This window comes from Alligator mississippiensis, chromosome 14 (assembly GCF_030867095.1).
Source record: "Alligator mississippiensis isolate rAllMis1 chromosome 14, rAllMis1, whole genome shotgun sequence".
Taxonomy (NCBI): domain Eukaryota; kingdom Metazoa; phylum Chordata; order Crocodylia; family Alligatoridae; genus Alligator; species Alligator mississippiensis.
This window is the reverse complement of record NC_081837.1, coordinates 12,131,661-12,151,427: the sequence shown is the minus strand read 5'-3', so window position 1 is coordinate 12,151,427 and position 19,767 is coordinate 12,131,661. Positions and strand designations below refer to the sequence as shown.

Below are 19,767 nucleotides of genomic sequence, written 5' to 3'. Positions count from 1 at the left end.
GGGAAGCAAGGGGGGATTTGGGGGAGTGGAGAGGCGAGGGGGGATTTGAGGGAGTAGGGAGGCGAGGAGGGATTGAGGGAGTGGGGAAGCAAGGGGGGATTTGGGGGAGTAGGGAGGCGAGGGGGGATTTGGGGGAGTAGGGAGGCGAGGGGGGATTTGGGGGAGTAGGGAGGCGAGGGGGGATTTGGGGGAGTAGGGAGGCGAGGGGGGATTTGAGGGAGTGGGGAGGCGTGGAGGGATTGAGGGAGTGGGGAAGCAAGGGGGGATTTGGGGGAGTAGGGAGGAGAAGGGGGGATTTGAGGGAGTGGGGAAGCAAGGGGGGATTTGGGGGAGTGGGGAGGCGAGGGGGGATTTGAGGGAGTAGGGAGGCGAGGAGGGATTGAGGGAGTGGGGAAGCAAGGGGGGATTTGGGGGAGTAGGGAGGAGAAGGGGGGATTTGAGGGAGTGGGGAAGCAAGGGGGGATTTGGGGGAGTAGGGAGTCGAGGAGGGATTGAGGGAGTAGGGAGGCGAGGAGGGATTGAGGGAGTGGGGAAGCAAGGGGGGATTTGGGTGAATAAGGGCAGCGAGGAGGGATTTGGGGGAGCGGGGCGGCGAGGAGGGATGCGTGCGTGCGCGCGAGTGTGCAAGGAAACACTCCCCTCGCGCCGGGTCTCTCCCTCTCTCCCTCCCTCCCCGTCTCGGAAACCCTCTCGCAGCCCCTGGATCAAAGCATTCCGCTATCCTGATTTATCGCCTGCTCGCCGAGCCTTTCTTTTCTCTCTTTCCCCTTTTCTTCCCCCTACAAAGGCGACCTGCGATCGCCATTCCTCCTCCTCCTCCTCCTCTCCCCGGTTTGGAGCTCGCCGCCGGCGGTGCTGGAACCGCACTTGGATTCTTTTCTTCCCCCTCCTCCTGCTCCTGCTCCTGGTCCTCCTCCCTCTCCCTGCCTGTCCTCCCCTCCCCTCCCCTCCCCTCCCCTCCCTCTCTCCCTCCCTCCCTCCCTCTCCGGGCTGCCCGTCTCCTTCCCCCGCCCGCCCCCTGGATTCCGCCGGGGGAGCCGGGCTGGTGGCTGCGGCGGGGGGACGCGGGCGCGGGCGAGCGAGAGCCATGGATGGCCCGACGCGATGCACCGGGCTCCGCAAAAAGAGGAGATCCAGGTCGCAGCGAGACCGGGAGAGGCGCTCCCAAGGCGGCGGCGGCGGCGCCTCCATCCGCCCCCGGGCCCGGGCCCGGGCCGCCTCGCTGCTCTCCTCGTCGGGCTCCGAGAAGGAAGACAATGGGAATCCGCCGGCGTCCCGACCCAGACCCCCCCGGAGGAAGCGGCGAGAGTCCTCCTCGGCCGAAGAGGACATCATCGATGGCTTCGCCATGTCCAGCTTCGTCACTTTTGAAGCGCTGGAGGTGAGCAGCCCCCGGGCTTTGTGTGTGCCGAGCCCCCCGTCCCTCCCCTCCCTCTCCGGCTGGATAACAATGCAGCTGCCCCCCATCATTGTGGCTGGTTAAGTCTATTTGGTGTTGATGATTTTCCCCCCCTCTCCACCACCACCACCACCACCCACCCTGCCAGCCCTGGGGAGTGGTGCTGGGGGAGTGAGGAGGGGGCGTCTTCCCTTTGAAAGGGGTGGGTGGGAGACTGGCCTCCTTTCTTCTGCAAAAGGGGGATGTCTCCCCTGCAAGGGTTAAAGGCTGAGGAGGAAAGGGGGGGTGTGGAGGAAGGAAGGAAGAGAAGGGGGGGCACACACGACATCTGAAGGGCTTGTCACCCAATTGTCCCTTTTTCTCTCCGAAGTGCTTTTTTTTTTTTGCTTTTTTTTTTTTTGCTTTGTGTGCGCGCCTCTGTGTGAAGAGCTGTGTCTCTTTCTTTATTCCTTGAACACCTGCAGCGTTGCTTTCCACATGCACATTTCCCAGCCAGCCCAGCTTCGTGCTTTGGAGGTGGGGGGCTGGAGGTGGGAAGGGGGCTCGGTTGCAACTGGGGGGCGGCAAGTGGTGTTGGGACAGATGTGTGTGTAAGGAGGTGGGGGGGAGGATGGCAGGTTGGGAGGAAGGCTTTTTTGCTGCAAAAAAATGTGGGACCCACAAGCCATGCAGGGAAGGGAGTTGGCTTTTTATTTATTTTTGCAGAGAGTGTGTGTGTGTGTGTGTGTTTCTCTTCCCACCGCAAAACAGGGCATGGTGGTGGCAGCCCTGCTCCTCAGCCCCCCACCCGTGGGAGGCCAGAAAGGCTCCGATTCAAACTTTTCCATGCCATGTAGGCTGGATTCTGATTTATTTATTTTTTTGTGACAGTGGTTTTTCCAAGGCAGCCCAGGGTGCTGGGCTCGGTTCGGCCAGGCACGGCCGGGGGGTGGAACTGGGCAGTTGTGGCGGTGGTTGAAGGTTTCCACTTGTGCTTCGTGGTCAAGGTTATACCTTTTTGTGCTGGGATCCGCTGCTGGGTGTTCTGGAGGATGGGGAGGCGGATGAGACAGAAACATCGCGGCAATGTCAGATGTCTACAGGCTGTCTTTTGTGGGGCGGGGATCTGATTTATTTTTTTATTTATTTTATTTATTTATTTTTTGGCTGTCTGTGCTTGCTGCTCCTTTAACTTGATGGTGTGGACCCCCCCCCCTCCCTCCCGGTCCTCCGTTCTCTCCCCCCCATCCCTTTTTTCCTTTGCCTTTTGAAATATGTGATGAAACAGCTCCTGTTCTGATGTGAAACGCTGCTGTGAATCCGAACTACCATCCCTGTCTTTGCTGCTGTCTCAGGACACATCAAAGAGACTGTTACAAGTGGTTCTACTTATTGTTTGCAGTCTTCCCCACGCCGCCCTCCTAACCCCCTTCTTAATATTTACTGTTGCATGTGGGGGCCTTGCAATCAAACTGGAGAGTCTTTTGTTGGCTGGCACCAGCTGTTCTCGGTGTAAAAAAAAAATAAAAAAAAATTAAAGAAATAAAACAACCCATGTGATAGGTAATTGAATGCACAGTTTGCACCCACTGGGCTTTTAAGACATGCTGGATGTATCCAATTTACGTCTCTACTTGAGCCTAGGAGTTACCAGCTTAGTGCCATGCCTGGATTCAGTCTGCCCTTGCGTAGCCCTCTTGGCTCGGGATACGCTGTAGTGTCCAGGCTTGATTTTTTTTTTTAGGAAGGCCAGTGCATGCCCTCCCAGCCTGATCAGGATGCTGTCCTCTCTCCATCTTCCAGTGTTTACTTCATTAACTAAAATGTTAAAATAGTCTAGTCCTGGGGTATGTAATCAAGGGGATGTGGTTGTTTTAGGAAAGCTCTGCCCGGTTTATTTTAAGGGCTTTGTTGTTTATAAATTCTGCCTTGTAGGATTTTGCAAAGTTTGTGTTGTGAAAGGCAGATTTATTTGGGTTTACATTTAATGGAATCGCAACTGTAACAATTGTGAACTGTCAAAATAAATGTGAAGATGAAGCTGATCATTTAACAAAAAAATCTGTGTAGCTCTTGAAAACCATTTAAATATTTAGCCAGGAGTACTTAATAGCATTGTCTGTTTTTTCAGACTTGGAGCCAAATTCTCTCCTCTGCTATCCCTAAGACAAATCCAGAGTCACTCCACTGGAGTAATGAATGTACTGTAGCGCAAATTGAAAGGAGAATGTCTTCTACCTGAGAAATACCCCAAATGCATGAGATTAGATGGTTGCAATCAGTAATGAACAATTATTGAGAGCCCAATAGGACTTGATTTTACAGTTATTTTTTACCTTGGTGATTGCTGCCTCAAGGAGCCTGTCCAAGCCAATGGGAGCACGTGTGCATATAAGTGTTCACTATCCCAAATGAGAAATGTAGTGATAGATTTAGTAGACCAAACTTGATTCTCTGGACTTAAACAAAACTTGTGTTGGTATTTTATAGGAATTATGAGTGAATAAGAACTCCAAAAATCGCCTAGGGTTGTCTTACGTTGTTTACCAACAAGGAAAAAAAAAAAAACTGTTTTATGGTGAGTATAAACTTCCAGGACTATCTATCAACCTGCTCTGGAGCACTTATTTTAACTTGCAGAAGATGTTTTTAAATGACCATGTTGTCTTTGCTTTCGCATTTCTTAAATTTGAAATGAAAATAATGGCTGTGCGCTCTCTTCTTGTTGCTGAATTACGAATGGTGACTGAAGGCTTCCTGTGGTAATTCTATATCATTAAAAAGGAGTTCAGAAACATTAGCCAGCTCTGCTAGCTAATACCTTATTCAGATAAAACAATAGCTAGCACACTGAGACTTGACATACTTTTAATGTGCATGTGATAGGTGACACATCTTGACCTAATGATTTCATGCTGCGTTGAGAAATACTGTCACAAAATCACTGTTTTGTGCTGCTGCTCTTTTCCCCCCTCCTATATGGCTGGGTGTATACATCTTGAGAGAGTTTCTTGAGGAACAGAGAGCTGTAGAAGTGTCTAACACCAGCTTAATAAGGTTGGACTTGATATGCATATTGCTTATGCCAGCTTGAAGTTTTGCTTGGCCATGAGAATCACTATTGCAGTGAGATGGTCTGGGTGATGATAAGAGAGATGTAGGTGTTGATGTACTTGAGCCAACACAAGTAGTCTTGGGTGCCATAAAATAACTTCCTCGGTGTTTGTACATTTATTAGCCAGGGCCTGATCCAAAGCCTACTGAAATCGATGAAAATCTTTTCATTGGTTCAGCTTGTAGTGCCGAATATCTGAAAAGATTGCCCTCATGCTGTACATTAAATATTAGCTTAGGATTCCATGTTGCTACTATAGTATGGAAAGAGAAAGCAGGCCACTTTGGTCATGTTGCGTAAAAAGGGTCAGCAGCAGTGGTTGCTGGGCTTACACCCAAATCCAGAAAATAAGAAGCAGAAGATACTGCCTTTGAAGGAGGGGTAGCAGCAGGAAGGGAGAGTGATGTGAATTGAGTGTGTGTGCTTTGAAGACACTTTTTCAGTACTATATCTGTGCACAGTGACAGTGGGGAGGAGGATGGGATATATGGGACTGCCCTTTTACTATATTATTGTGAATATTGTTATTCACAATAATATAGTAAAGGGCTATACTGTGCATAAAAGTTATTGTGCATAAAAGTAATTGAGCTAGATGAAGCAGTGTAAAATCATGGGAGCCAGTGCCCAAGTACTTCATTGAACATGTTACATTGGCACTACTAGGAAAAAAAAAAAGTTTCCTAATTGTGTACCTGCTAGGATGTGGGACAACTAATGTGGATGCCAAGCTTGTACTAGCCAGAGGTACTCTAAAGGAGGGTAGAAGAGGAAGAAGGTTCATTCTGTGGCATAGGCTAATGCCAATTATGGTATAATGCGTGTCAGTAAATGCTCCTTTCTCTTGATACAGTTACTTGTTTTGCAGGCTCCTGTTCTCTGAGCTGCTGTCCTGTTTGAAATTTATAGCTTTCTCCTTAGTTGGGATGTAGAAAAGCACCCATTATTTACTGTTGCTTGCTAATACTTTCTACTTCTACTGCACCCTGTGCCTTGATCTCTTAGCTGTTTGCTCAGTGGAGTAGGAGGGGGAAGGAGGTGGGGAACGAAAAGAGGATGAGTCTTTAACAGGGGTTGGTGCCTCTCGATTGCTCACGCTAACAACCACAGGCTAGCGTCCTTCCTGTGGATGTTGCTTGCAAGTGCTGCTTGCTGTGTATGTTTGCTGAGGACAGTCAGCCTCATTGCCGCAGCCTGGTTTGTGTAAATGGAAGGTCTGTTTTGCACGTTGCGAGGGGTCTTTTGGACTTCACCCTTCAAAACACCAAATCTGCTCCTCCTTTAGTGTAAGCACTCAGGGTATTTTCCTGGACTTCACTTTGAGGCACTGGTGGTGTCTTGCTGTAGCTAAGCACAACACACACCCTGCAAGTTGCTTAAATCTCCTTATCCCTTTACCAGCTCTTCTTTTGATCATTCAACGTCATTTTTTTTTTTTTAAATGTGGAAAGAGAAAGGGACAGACATTCAGTGCCCTCCTATTATGTATGGTCCTATGTACCATAGCTGTTTTATTGAGCTTGGTAACCAGCGGTGGCACAATGGTGTGTGTTTTGTTATGTGAGATGGGCCCCATCAGCAGTGAGTCTTGTGCTTGGCTTATGGACAAGAAGGGCTCTTAGGACCTGCAGAAGAAAAGCTTCTCAGACAGATAACGCCCAGGTTTTTCCTTTTGTGAAAATCCCTCTTTTGGATTTTCTGTAATTGGCTCTGGCAGTGTTGAAAGGGAGGCCAGTGTATTGGTGGGCGAGAGAGAGAAGGTTTCATGAAGAGCGTCTCTCCCCTTTGCAGGGCTTGGGTGGAAAATAGAATTGATGCGGTTGTTGAGTGAGGTGCAGCAGTGGAGAGAGCTCATTGTGATGAGAGATGAAATTTGACCCGAGTGCTGAGGTAGCTTAGACCAAGGGAAGTACTTCATGTTTCCTGAGTCAGCTCAGTCCATCCTACAGAGTAAGCAGTTGGTTTCAGGTTTTCTGAACAATGAGCCAGAGAGTGATCTTTCGGTGGACAGTTGTTTAGCAACTTGGATGGCTCAGTTGAGAAGCCTGAAAGGTTTATAAATAACACACATAGGGTAGTGGGGGGAAATGCTTGTATTTGAATGGTGATTCATTTTTCAAAACTTTGGCACCAATCTTGCAGCATGTTTGCTGAGCTAATCTCTGTTCAATATGCAGGCTTGGGTCTGTTTTGAGACCATGCTAAATCATTGTCAGGTAAAGCCCATCGTAATTAATTACAAATGGAAAATGCTCACAAATATTTGTCAAGGAGCTGTTTAACGAGCTTCAAATTCCATGTCTGATTATCCTATCTACCTTGTGTAAATAATTTTTTGAGTAGTTGTTGCAGTGAGTTTGTGACCAAGGTAGATGCTGGCTAGATAGAACCCCCTTCTATCTGATGGAGGGAGAGAATGATGTAAGACTACTTGGGATAAAGTTTAACAGCTGTTTGGGCTGCAAACTGTGTGCATGACTTGGGCAAACAGAATATGAAGGTACTAACGTGGGCCTTAATGTGTGTGGGCACGCATGTGCGCCCTGCCTGGTCAGTCACATTTGTCCTTGTACATCTGAGAGCTGGACTTAGCTTGTAGAACTGACTGCATGATAGAGATCATATATGACCTACTGTAAAATTAACTCGGTCATATTTGCTATATGAAGGTAGAAGCTTTGGGTTGGGTAACAAAACATGAGTTGCAATGTGGCTTTTTTCGCTAAATTGCAGTTTCCTTATCAGGCTCAAAGCCTGCTTGATCAGTCTGCATGCGTATTCTTTCTGAGGTTTCATCAAAAACGAAACAGTTTGGTCCATCTTGTTTCTCTCCGGGTATATTTCCAAGGGAATTTCATCTTCTCACAGTTGCCCTGATACAGCAGCATCATTGTATCAGGTGTTAGTTTGGTGCTGGCAGCAAATCGTGGTGGTGGGAGGAATGTTTGTCTGATTTAGATTCTTTGTCCTGCCCTCTGTTTCCATGCATGAGTTGTGAGAGTGAGGCTGGCAGGGAACAGGGGGTACCAATTTAACAATAGTCCTTGCTAGCCATGAGCATTTTTAAGCTGGTGGCGCATACTGGAATTAGTTCTGGTGGCCTGTATTAATATTTCACTAAAAGCTGAAATGGGAAACTTAACCTGAAGCTAGGTTTGCAAATGGCCTTGCACGTACCCAGGAGGAATGGGCCGTAGAGTGACCAGGGGAAATTAAATCAATGGGGTGTATCATGGACACAACACCCTGTACAGTATTTTTGAATTTGGTTGCTTAAATTTTAAGAGCATATACAGGGTCTTCCTAAAGTCCTTGTGCACTTTTAAACTTTAGTAACTTAGGTTGTGCACAAGGACTTGAGGAAGACCCTGTATAAAAGCCTGACACTTTTCAGAAAGGCTGAGCACTTAGATAACCAAAGTCAATAGACTCTATTTGAGGCCAGAAAGTCCCTTCTAGGTTGAAAAGAAATGAGTCAGGAGAGTTATGGTTAATTTATATATATATATTTATTATTTAAAATGCTTCTGTTCTTTTGCTAGCAATGTAAGAGAAGAGGGGATTATTTACGTTCTGCAAATGGTGGTAGAAGTGACTAAGTTGGAGGAAAAAAAGTTTAGCGTACAGACATTGTCTTAGACTCGGAGAGAGCTCCACTCTGATTAGCACTAGGAGTTATACACCTGTATCAGTAAGACAAAAGATGCCTTTATCCCTCTCTATCTTGGCATCTCTTTCTTAAACTGTTTAGTGATAAGGTAAACTTTTCTCATTAAGTTTTGTGGTCTCTGCACAGATGTAGGGGGTCTAAAGAAATACAGTGTTATAACATACGGGTGAAGGATCAGGAATTTGGAAGGAAAATGATCAGGAGGGAAAGGCAAGAAATCAACCAAAGGTCATCCAAGGCTTTGAGTAAGTGAAAGATTGAGTTACAACACTTGGGATCAATAGAGAAATATCAGGAACTGCACAGAAACACCAAGACCTAGGAGGAGATGTTACTGAAAGTGCAACTTTCAGGTAGGATGTATTGCTCTCTATGTCACTATTCCTTAGTAAGAGCTGGGTAGTGGATGCCAGCAACATCTGTCCCCACTTCAGAAGCCATTCAACATTGTTACTCTAAAGTTCGAGGATTTCTGGCCAAAAGTTTCTGCCATCTCTGTGGTGGTTGTATATGCACTTTCTCTCTTTTATTTCTTTCTTTCCCTTTTTTTAAAGCCCTTTTACTGTCATTTCTTCTTGGAGACCCTACTATATTACACTGGGGGTCTGACCTGCAGCCTTGTAATTATCTGCAGCTAAATTAGAAGTTTAATCTTTTTGTTCTGAGTAACAATAAGTTGAGTCAGATAGACTTTAAAAATAGCCCAAGCTGAAGTTTGGTGAAGTCTCAAATGCAATTAATAAAAGGGTAATGGAGTTAGGAAGTTGTGGGCTGAAATGTGGAAATGTTTAACTCTCAGTCTTCCTTTTATTTGAGCTTTGACATTCTGTTTGAGGCAATCTAATGTTGGTTTTGGGAAGGAAAGCTGTTTGAAATGCTCCTTGATGCTTTTATGTATCATCCTTATGATTTATCAGTTCAGGATCTGTTTTCTAGTTCGGGGTTTGGCTCAGTAGACACCACAAATTACCAACTGCATGAGTTTTTTGTAGTCAATTTGTTGGCGTTTTGACTTGGCAACAAGCCATCGTGAAGACTACTTCAGAACATTATAGTCTTGTAAAATCCCTATGCCGTAAAATGGATACTATGAAAATCCAGTTTGTAACTAATGGCAAATGGCTAATGCAAGTAGGGATCTGTTTTGCTGTAGCTGCAGAATCTGCGGTGACAATTTGTCAAATCCCAAGCTGGGCTCTGCTTTACCATTTGCCTTTAAGATGATGAGTCAACTAATATCTTCAGGTTCTTCTCCCTGGCAGGGTAGCTTGGCAGCATTAGTAGCATTGAAGTTCACACTTTTGGGAGGCGGGGAGAGAAGGCTTTAGCTAAAAGGGGTAAATCCTTTGAATAGGAAGGCTTGGGTTTTAGTAGTGGGAGAGAGAGGGATAAAAGTCAACGGGAAAACTAGAATAGGCCTCCCTGGCACTGTGTATAGTAGCTGTGTGTATTCTTGCTTACCGAGTTTAATTTGATCACATTACATGACACATTATCTGGGCGAATTTACACTGATGTCATTGTATTTTGCCCAGATGGTATTGTTGATAAAAAAAAAAAATGATGAAATGAGGTTGCACTTTATGCGAATAAATTAATAGAGCTTTGCGCGCACGAGCAAGTTCCTGGCTGTCCGAACTGTCTTGCTTGGTACTCAAAGTGCTACTGATTCCAGAGGATCTTTCAGAGGATCCTAGTTTTGTGCCTTTCCTGTGTGATGGCTTCCCAAAATGGGAGTTGAAGAATGGGCGTGTTTAGTTAGCCCATATTCTGTTTTTTATTGAATTGTACGTGGAGCAGGTCATGTCTGAATGAGGTTAGTGCCATTTCTCCCTCCAGCATATTCCATCCCCTCCCCTCCAAGCCCAGTCTTGCCCTTCAATTGCCAGGAGTTTATTCATCAAGCAACCAACCACCTTGGCCCTGCTGCAAAGAGTAGGCGGGGAGGGTTGACTTCAGCTGCATGCGCTAGATCAGTGTTTCCCAACCTTTTGCAGCCCAAGGCACACTTACATTAATAAAAATGTTCTGCAGCACACCTATTAAGGCATTCCCCATCCTCGTACCTATTGTAGCTTGTTGCCAGGGCAAAATGTCACGGGACACCTGTTCATTTCTGATGGCACGCTTTTGTGCCGCGGCATGCTGGTTGGGAAACAGTGGGATCGATTACGTGGATGCTGCAGGGTGTGATCAGGAAGAGGCATTTGACGGTAGATTCCCACAACTGCAGTTCTGGAGCACCAGCCAGAGAAAGATGCACGTAACACATGACTAACTAGAAAGATTCCCCATGAGCCAGATTAAATGTGCAGCAGCCATTGTGTGTAAAGAAATCTGGCATGTCCAAAAGGGGTGGCCTACGGTGACTTGGCCAGGGTCACTGAGAGTCTGTGGAAGATTATCTAGCCACTCAAATTCCTAAGTGACCTAGTATTCTTTGTAACCTTGATATATGAATTTTGGCTTCCATTATGCAAAAATCAGTAGGAGGAAAGAGAGAGAGGGAGAGAGCGTGTGTACCGTTACCTTAGTCAGAGCTGTTTCTCATTGTGGTTTTTCCATTTTTTGTTAAAGGACAAGGCAGAAAGGGCAGGAGAAAGGGGGGTAGTCAGAATTTTGCCATGGAAAAAAATCCCAGTCTTAATTTTAGATGAAAAAGGCATAGCGCACTCTGCATTAATGAATTGTTAGCTTTAGTTACTGGAAATTTTGAAAAGAAAAATATTTTTTGCTTCACTGTAAAATGTTTTATAACACTTTAATAGGCTTTGACTAATCATATAAAAAAAAATAATTTAAGCACCCATAGACCTTACAGTGATCACACACGAACCATATATTTTAAAATTCATGGAGAACTCTTGCTCTGGAATAGACTGACAATGAGAGAAACTTTGTAGAGGTATAATACTTGGCACATGGGCATCTTTACACATGCTCTAGGGGTGAGGGCAGATTTTAATTAGAGCAGCTCCAAGAGCTGCTTTAATTGAAGCACCCATAGTGTCTTGTGTATTGAGCTTCCCGCACTTCAAAATGGTGACGGGGGTGCCTTAACAGAAGCTCATTCAACAAGATTTAGCTACGGTGCCCCCACCACCATGTTGAAGTGTTTGGATGCTGAATACATGAGACACAGGGGCTGCAGGCTCCAGCAGACTCATTTAATTGTAATTACAGTGCACCGGAGCAGTGTCCCTGCACGTCTGCAGGCACCCTATGATTCCTTATCCTTCAGATGGATTTACAAGCAACTACCTCATTTTACCAAGTTGTACTTCACTTTGGGCAAATATTAACTAACCTGCCCAACACTCCTATCCTAGGTAAAGATAACTCGACTTTTCCACCTGTATCCATCTGTGGAACTGATGAGACAAAGGAGTGGCTACAACTGGCTTTTCCAAGGCCACGCAGCAAGTTAAGGACAGACGCAGTGAACACTGTATAATTGCATGTGTACATTTTTGCAGGAGATGCATTATGACTTGCGCACACTGACCACTTCTGAAGTTTAGATAATATAGAAAAATATATTTGCTTAAGGTATTCTTTTTTTTTCACCCCTAAGCCCCTAAATGAGCTGAGCCCTTCCTGCCTGAGAAACAACTTTCCTCTTTGTGATCTGCTGTTGCTCTTGAAATCAGTGAGGACCCTTGAACCAACCCCTCCTAGTATGCAGGAGCGGGGAGCTGCTGGTGGACTGTTCTTCTTGAGAGATCCTTCCCTTCATAGTATACTCTCCTGGACTTTTTTCTGAAATGGCTGAAGCCTATTGACCTTCTAACTGGGCTGTACAATGCCTGTGTTTGAGTGGATATTTATAGAGGACAGAGGCAGTGAAGGTGATATTAATATCCAAAGAAAGTGTGGTAAACAGCTGGGAGGAGGTTTTGGGGAAGATGCGCAGGTACGTGTTATGATTTGTATGGCGGTCTCTTTGGTCTTGTGGTTTTGAATGTTTGTCAAGGACACATTTGGACCTTTGGATTGTCACCCTGTGGTGTGAGATTTTTGTTCACTCCTTTTTGGATCAAAACGCTGAAGTTCACCAGTATCTGTTCTAAGGGGAAAATTGCCCCTCTGTATTTTATGTGATTTGGATATTACTGAATGATTAAAAGTCACTGGTAACTTATATTGGCTGGCTGTTGTGCTCATATGCTCTGACTCTTCCAGCATTAGTCATTTTAACTATGGAAAAAAAAGAATAAAAATGCAATTATTGTGGCTCAACAGCTGAGTCCGCTGGACTTTTAAAAAGTAAATTTTAATGAGTTCTGGGATCTGAAAGATACATCTGGTGGATGGGGTTGCCAAGTTTTCAACCTCAGAATGTGCGTTGAAAAACCCAGTAAATTATATAACTACAAACTGGGTTTGCTGCATGTTTATAAGACCTCAGTGCAATCTACTCTATATTTTTTCTAATGACAAACAGACATTTGCCCAACACAGGAGGCTGCAAATATGCTGAGATGTGTGTGTAAACTGATCGCATTTATGTTAGGATGCTGCTACTAGCAGAAGAACATTTTGAGGAGCCATTAAACCTATTGGGTCTTGTTTCTGGATGAAAGAATATGAAGGGGGCATAAAAATGCTGAAACCTGAAACGTGCATGATGTGTGGGCTCAGATCCTGTGCCTATTTGCTGTTGAACCAGAAAATTTATAACAACTGTTTGTCATGTGTATATATTTATAACCATTCACATAATGAAGAAGTTTCATAAGGTTGTAATAACATATCAAGATGGATGTAATTAAAACAGAAGCAAATTGACACCCCAGATTAAAGGCAAATTCTAAACTAATACACCTGTATGTTGTCATTTATGTATTAGTCATCCGGGGCAGTCTGCCAGATATGCAAATAAGAAGACATTGGCACATTTCCTTGAATGTGTGGTTATGGAAAAACCCACCTCTTTTTATTAATTGGTTACCTAGCCCTGTTTGGGTTTTTCAGCAACAGATTTCATGACTTCCATGCCCCCACCCACAGTCAGGTGGGCAATGAAAAGGGGTGCTGGGTGGTATGTGTGCTATTGCACGTTCTTTTTCTTTGAAATCAAATAAAGGTCCTGTTTTAATACAACTGGATATTTCAAAAGATCAATCCTATTGGGCATTTACTTTCAAAGTGATTTTAAAAAGGAGGGTTTTTTTTGTCATTTATTTTTTGTCTTCGCCACATCAACAACTTCTTCCTCCACCTTTAATCTTTCATGAGCAGAAGCTGCAAAAGATAATTAGTAAAACATGCTTTTATCTTCATTTATCTCAAAACACGATTAATTTTTAACGGCAATTACAGGCAGGCATTTCCACTTTCCTGTGAGTAAAAAAAAACACCTTTTTTTTTCCCAAATGTAAATACTGCATTATTAGCTAAGTCGCAAAGGACTGTGCTACTTGTTTTCTTTGTTTTGGATAATATTTTGGCTTCTGAGAGGTCATATTGCTCATGGACAAGAGCATGTCAAAGACTTTAATCCAGCTTCAAATGGATTCTTTTTAGGAGCTGAGGATGATAAGTATGGGATCTTGAACTTGTCTAGGGTTGGCTACTGAAGGCACAGTTACAGTTTCACCTTGTATCCATCTGTCTCTTTGATCTGTACTGATTATACCAGCAGTGTGTCTCATGTATTCTGATTGCAGTAATGCTGTGGTTTCCAGGCGGCTAGGAAAGTGTAAATTGGAGTAGCCTCATGGTGGTTTTAGTTGCTGTTGGGGTGCTGACAAGGCGTTTGGTTGTCCTAGAACAAGGAGCATGGAGGCAGGTTAAAAGCATTTTTGTTCCCCTCTGCCATGATCCAACGACAGGAGCGGAGGACTAGGGTAGTTGGGCCCTTAGAGCTTAAAGATGGCAGTGTCCTGTTACATTGCGCAGACCATCTTCCTGCCAACGCTGGATACTTTCTTGCAGTCCGTTCTTAAACACTTGTTCTAGTATTCAGTGACCCAAGAATCTTTCCCCAGTACAAAAGTTTCACTACCGTGGGGGCTCCAGTTAACCGCCTTTTTTTCTGATACGTTACTTGCATTTACATTTCCTTTATTCAGTCTTGTTATTCCCAGTCGTATTCCTTTGATCACCTCTTTCCCATTGACATTTACACTCTTATAATACTTGGGCCCATTAGTTTGTAGGTGATGAACGTAGCCATTTGGTCCCTGAAGAATTGCAGCAAAGAAATGGGCAGCTTTATGGGAAAGCATGCAAACATCATCAGATTTCTGCTGGAGCCAGGTGTCAGAAAATCCCTTGCTGAATGGTTTTGATGTGAACAGTCTTACAGGAAGTGCTGTGGTTGTGCTCTCTCTGTGCTGTACCCAGACGAGGATTGCTATAGCATCCTTGTTTGCACATTTCTACATCTGTTATCCATATTCTGGATTTGTTCTGGCTGTGCTCTTATTTTGTTTTGCAAATTCTACCTGGGACTAGGGACAGAGATGTATGTTTGCGAAGGCAGATTTGGAAATTGCATTGTTGAAATACAGCCCATATGGGCCGTTGTAAAATGGTTACTGCAGCATATAATTGCCTTCACAATGATGTGCTTTGTCATTTTACTTCCATCTTCAAAGAGGCACTCCTGTAGTCTGCTGACAGCAATGGTGGTATTAGAAAACATATGGATTTGTAAAGGCATTAAACTGCCTTTAGTTCAAGGATTAGATTACAGTGTTAAAGTATAGGTCACTACATTTTCAGCTGGTAGCTATAGGGCAGCCTAGCTATAGGGCAGCCTACTTGACTACATTAGTTAATATAGATTAGCAAAGGGTTTTGTTTTTTTATTAAGAATCTGGTGTGAGCTCCCTGGCTAGCTACAGACATTCAAAAAGTCCAAGGTGGGATCTGTCTAAGTTATGTGCTTTTTTTGTAAGTGGTATAGTTTAAATCGATAGCAAACAGAACGTGCCTTCGCCCTTGTGGAGGGGGAAGGAGGGGAACAAGCAAATCCTGGACCGGGCTCCACCATTTTTAAACCAGCCTTTGCGTGCTGAACTTCTGTTCTGATACAGGTATAGACTGGTTTTGTCTGGTGAACTTCTTCTATTCCGTTATGGGTATAGATTAGTTTCCTATCACTCATGCCTGTAAAAGTGTAATGTCTGTACCTCACCCCTGTGTTGAGACGGAGGTGGCAGCATCTTTGACAAGACCATAAATTCTCCAGCAGCACTCTTGTCACTGAGGCGCATGGCCTTTTTCTTGTAATCCTTCTTTTAAATGTCTGGCTCAGGTCCTCCTCCTGTCATTGAAAAGATTTTGAAAGGTCTTGAAGGAAATGGTCGAATACAGCATGGCAAAAATCAGGACAGTGACTTAAGCTCCTACCACCCCCATCTCCTTCTTTTCTTTAATTTGCCTTCTACTGTTTGAACTTTTAGGGTGCCTTGGAGTCATATTTGCAAGCTTTTTATCCCCTCCACCATGAAACTTTATCTAGTTGGGGACTTCTGTTTGAATCCTGAGATTTTCACTTATTCAAATGACTTGGGGAGCAGGGGCTTTAAGACAGATGGGGTCTGCATAAACTTGCCAAAACTAGAAATGCTATGAAAAGCCTAGATAGGCAACTCTGTGTGTTTTACAGAGTGTAGCCTATATTGTTCCCTTTTTTTTGGGTTCTTTTGCTAATGGCAAGGTAAAAGGTGGGGGGAGGATTTCAAACCTGGAAAATCTGAAGGTTGGTTAATTTGTGCATAAACAAGATGCCCTTCTTTCCCCAGTCGTATAGCCCTCCTTTACCACATGCTGGTAGAGCATATACTGAAATTAAATTTCTGTCCATAAACAGGCAATACTGTTCATCTTTCATCTGCCAACTTCACGTGCAGTGTGGCTTTGGTAGTAACAAGGCTAAAGGGACTTTGTCAGACCTCACAAATATGCAGCCCAATAATAGAAATAATATAGCAACCTTCACCTGGAACTTCCCTTCCAGAATCTTTTATTTTATATATAATGGCCATAATATACCAGCTATTAAGCAATGTTAGCACTGTCCTTTTAGAAATATTATATACGATATGTTTTTACTTGTCTCATTCCTCCCATTTTGGAGTTCTGCAACTTGCTTTACTTTCAAAGGAGCGTAACTTGTGAATGACCGCGAGTTACAGAAGCATTAGCAGAGGGTTGTGTTTGATTTTTGCTAAGGGTGCTATGTGTTAGAGCAGCGTTTCTCAACCCATGGGTCGTGACCCAAAAGCGGGTTGCAAGAACATATGAAAGGGTCGCGAATGAACTTTAAACATGGATCAATAAACGTTAGAAATGGCTTCTTCTTTAAAGAAGAAAAACATGGGAAACCATGGCTTTTCTCTTGCAGGCTGGCAGAGTTCCAGGTTGCAAGGGGCTGCTTGGGGGCCCCCCACCGCGCACACCTACCTCCTGCCCCACGTGGTGGGGGCCCTGGGTTGGGACTGGCCACTGATGTTTACAAATGGGTCCCGGTACAAAAAAGGTTGAGAACCACTTGGTTAGAGGACAGTTCTCCGGAAGTTAAGTGCCATTTCACTAGTGTAAAGGCGAGGAGTTGGTCCCATCGCAGTGAGCTGAAAGGTCACCCAGCATGTAAGATCCTCATGCAAAATTGAGCAGTTGGTCCTGGGGTTCCTAAATTCTGGTCTTAATGCTATTGCCACTAACCTGTCCTTTTCTGGCAGCTACATTGCCTCAGTTAAAGGCCCTGATCCTGAGGTCTGATTGAGAACTGCCCAGGACCTCACCCAAGGAAGCAGTAGAGCTGTCTTAACACCACTTTTTGCCAACTGGAAAATGCAGGGGAGAGGAAAGAATTTGTGGAACTCCATTTCCACTTTAATGTTGCCTTGATTTTATTTTCCAGCCCGCTCTACCTTTTCCACTGCCCACCTAGAACAAGGAGAGCACATTGGACATTGTGTGGCCCACAGTCACTTCTGCCCACTGTCCCACGCTGTCTCAGGATACCACTGTGTGTTGGGCTTGCCCAAGTCCTGTCCCCAAACGGCTCGCCTGCCATCTCCCAGCCCTCGCAATTGCTCCTCAGTTAAAATGCCAAATGGGCACTGCCAAGATGTGGGTTCAGTTGTGGCTGTGTCTTGGACTCCCTGTGCCAAGTTACCTAGCTCCTGACTGAGTACCTCTCTTCAGCAGCTGTTTTTAAGCTTTGCTGAGTAGGCTGTATTTAGCCTCAGGCTTATGTGTGTCCTTTCCAAAGTACTCTGCTGACCTTATTTCATAAGCCCTGATGCTGAAAAACAGCCCTGTTCTGCTCTGTTTCTGTTACTCAGTTTTCACATCCTTAAAATGGGTTTAATAGTTTCCCTACATCGGAGACTACTGTAAGGATAGACTGGTTGATGTTTTTAAGGTGTCCAGTTAGTAAGGTGACGAGGTTGGCACCTAGATTCATTGGTGACCACCTGGTTGAACATACCCATGCACTTGCATGCTGTGATGAAATACTACGTTTTTCAAGTGAATGTAGATTCATTTTAAAATTTGCTTGTTAAACGAAGCCAGTATTTTGAGCCTGAGCTATATTGATCATGATTTTGCTTTTATTTTTAAAGGAAGCTGACACTTAAAAGTAAACCTGGTAGAATCTGATGAATGCTTTTGATTTTTTTTCTATACTTTTACATTGCTATAAAATTGTATTATTTAGTAAAGTTCTTTTTCAGTTTTAAATCAACTTTTGAGAGCTCCTCTCTAAGCTGTGCTGTGTATCAAGGTTAGACAACAGCAATATCTTACCTTAAATCCACTGCAGAATGGGGAAAAAAATATCCTTGTTGTAGCGATGAAAAATGTTAAAGGACATATTATGGACTCTGGCAGCTGTGACCTGTGATGAATAAATTTAGGCCCGTCATTATTGTCAGGGTCTGCTCGTGTAATACGTCACAGTACTAGCATAGCTCTTTCACTAACTGCCCTGTACAAATAATAATTAAAAATATAGATGTAAGGACTTTTTTCCCCCTAAATCCTTGCATAATAAATCTGAGAGGATTCTGGGTTATGAGTTTTGTGTCAAATGAATCCCAGAGTCACTTACTGCATATTGCATGGATTTTGCATTTGGCAGCAAACCATGCTGAGGTGGGAAGGTTAAAAGCCTATCCAAAATTAACTAGTCCAGTGGAACGCCTTCCATTCTTGCCACACTGAGCTTTTCATCTGGACGCAGAGTCCCAGTTTTAAGGACGGCATTTATGTAGATGCTTAACTTCTTCCCTATTCAAGAGAGCACTTAGGTATGTCGTTTTAAATGCATTGTTCCATCCATTTTAAATTAAGCATATGCCTAAGTACTGTTGTGAATAGGGATGGAATCAGGTATGTATTTCCATGTTGAGGCCCATAATAGCAAAAGGAGAGTACTTTGACGGGGGCAGGGGAGAGAGGTGTTGCAGGCCTACAAGCAGGTGGGTTCAGATTCGGCCCAGATGCACTTGGCATCTTGCAGGATTGAGCCCTTTCCCCACCTCCACAGTCTTCTTTCTTTGTTGCCCGTGGCTAAGACATGCATTCCTCTGAGCATCGTTGCTTTGCTTCTGGTAGTGCCGGATAATTGAATAGCAGTGACAAAGCATCAGCATTTCCCTGGCAGGTAGTGCCACCTTGGGACTCTGGAGATGTACAAATTGGGGTGCTCCTCCTCCCCCTTCCCAACACCTCCCCTCCTTGCCACATATTGCTGTGTTCTCCATTAACAACTAAACAGGTGGCAAGATTCAAATCACCACTCTCTGAATGGAGTTCACTCTCCACAATAGCTCACCAGAGGCCTGTTTTGTTACAGAACATTGATTAAATAAATATTCCTATGCATACAAAAGAGGAGAAATCTGTTACAGCACTCTGCAGTTATTTTTCCATTAGAGGCAACGAGCTCCTTTTTAATTTTTCCGTCCCTTCCCCTACCTTCCCCCCTCACACATGCACTCCCCTGCCCCGACCATAATGCCTTCAAGCGTGCCAGCAGCATATCTGTCAGCGCACCCGATCCAGAGGGAAGTTCTGAATCTGTTTGGTTAATCCCTGGTACCATGTGCAGGATGTAATTGTTAAGTGAATCAGGCAAGCATTTTTGATTAACAGGACAGTTTCCATTTAATTTCAATATTCCCCACACTTGGATAACAGTTGTGTTGTATTAATTTATGTAGCACCATTTAGGAACGGAGTGCTGTAGAATTAACAGCTGACAGAAGATGGACCCGGACTTCTGAGACTGGACGGATTGGGCAGGAAACCAAAACCGCTGTTTTGGTGGTGGGGGTGGCATTTGTTCTTGGGTTTTTTTGGCCCATCATCAATACTAAAGTGAAAAGTGATTGTTCTCTGTCAAGGAAAAAAAAGTCTGATTCTGAGCCAGTTTCCATTTAGTGTCAGTTAACGCTGTTAGTAGCAGTGGTGTCAAATGCATGCGTGAGAGATCAGACCCATGCCAAAAGTGTCTTTTGAATGGCAGAACAAGTACATTGTGCTGGTTCTGAGCTCAGTGGACATCTGTGCAGCCCAAAGGAAGAAGAGCTATTTAATTGTAACGGGGGCAGATTTAGATCTCAGGTTAGAGCAAGTGTT

The 19,767-nt window shown here is 44.4% G+C and overlaps 1 protein-coding gene across 10 annotated transcripts in view; it reads left to right on the top strand.

Annotated features, from left to right (window-relative positions):
• The first annotated feature begins 609 nt into the window (after positions 1-609).
• AUTS2 (activator of transcription and developmental regulator AUTS2) overlaps positions 610-19,767 on the top strand; it is a 984,419-nt gene continuing 965,261 nt past the window's right edge. For all 10 annotated transcript variants that reach the window (XM_019493307.2, XM_019493306.2, XM_014608106.3 and 7 more), the window contains exon 1: positions 610-1,381. In XM_019493307.2, the coding sequence (XP_019348852.1) occupies positions 1,088-1,381 (294 nt within the window). In that variant the 5' untranslated portion in view covers positions 610-1,087. The remainder of the gene's footprint in view (positions 1,382-19,767) is intronic.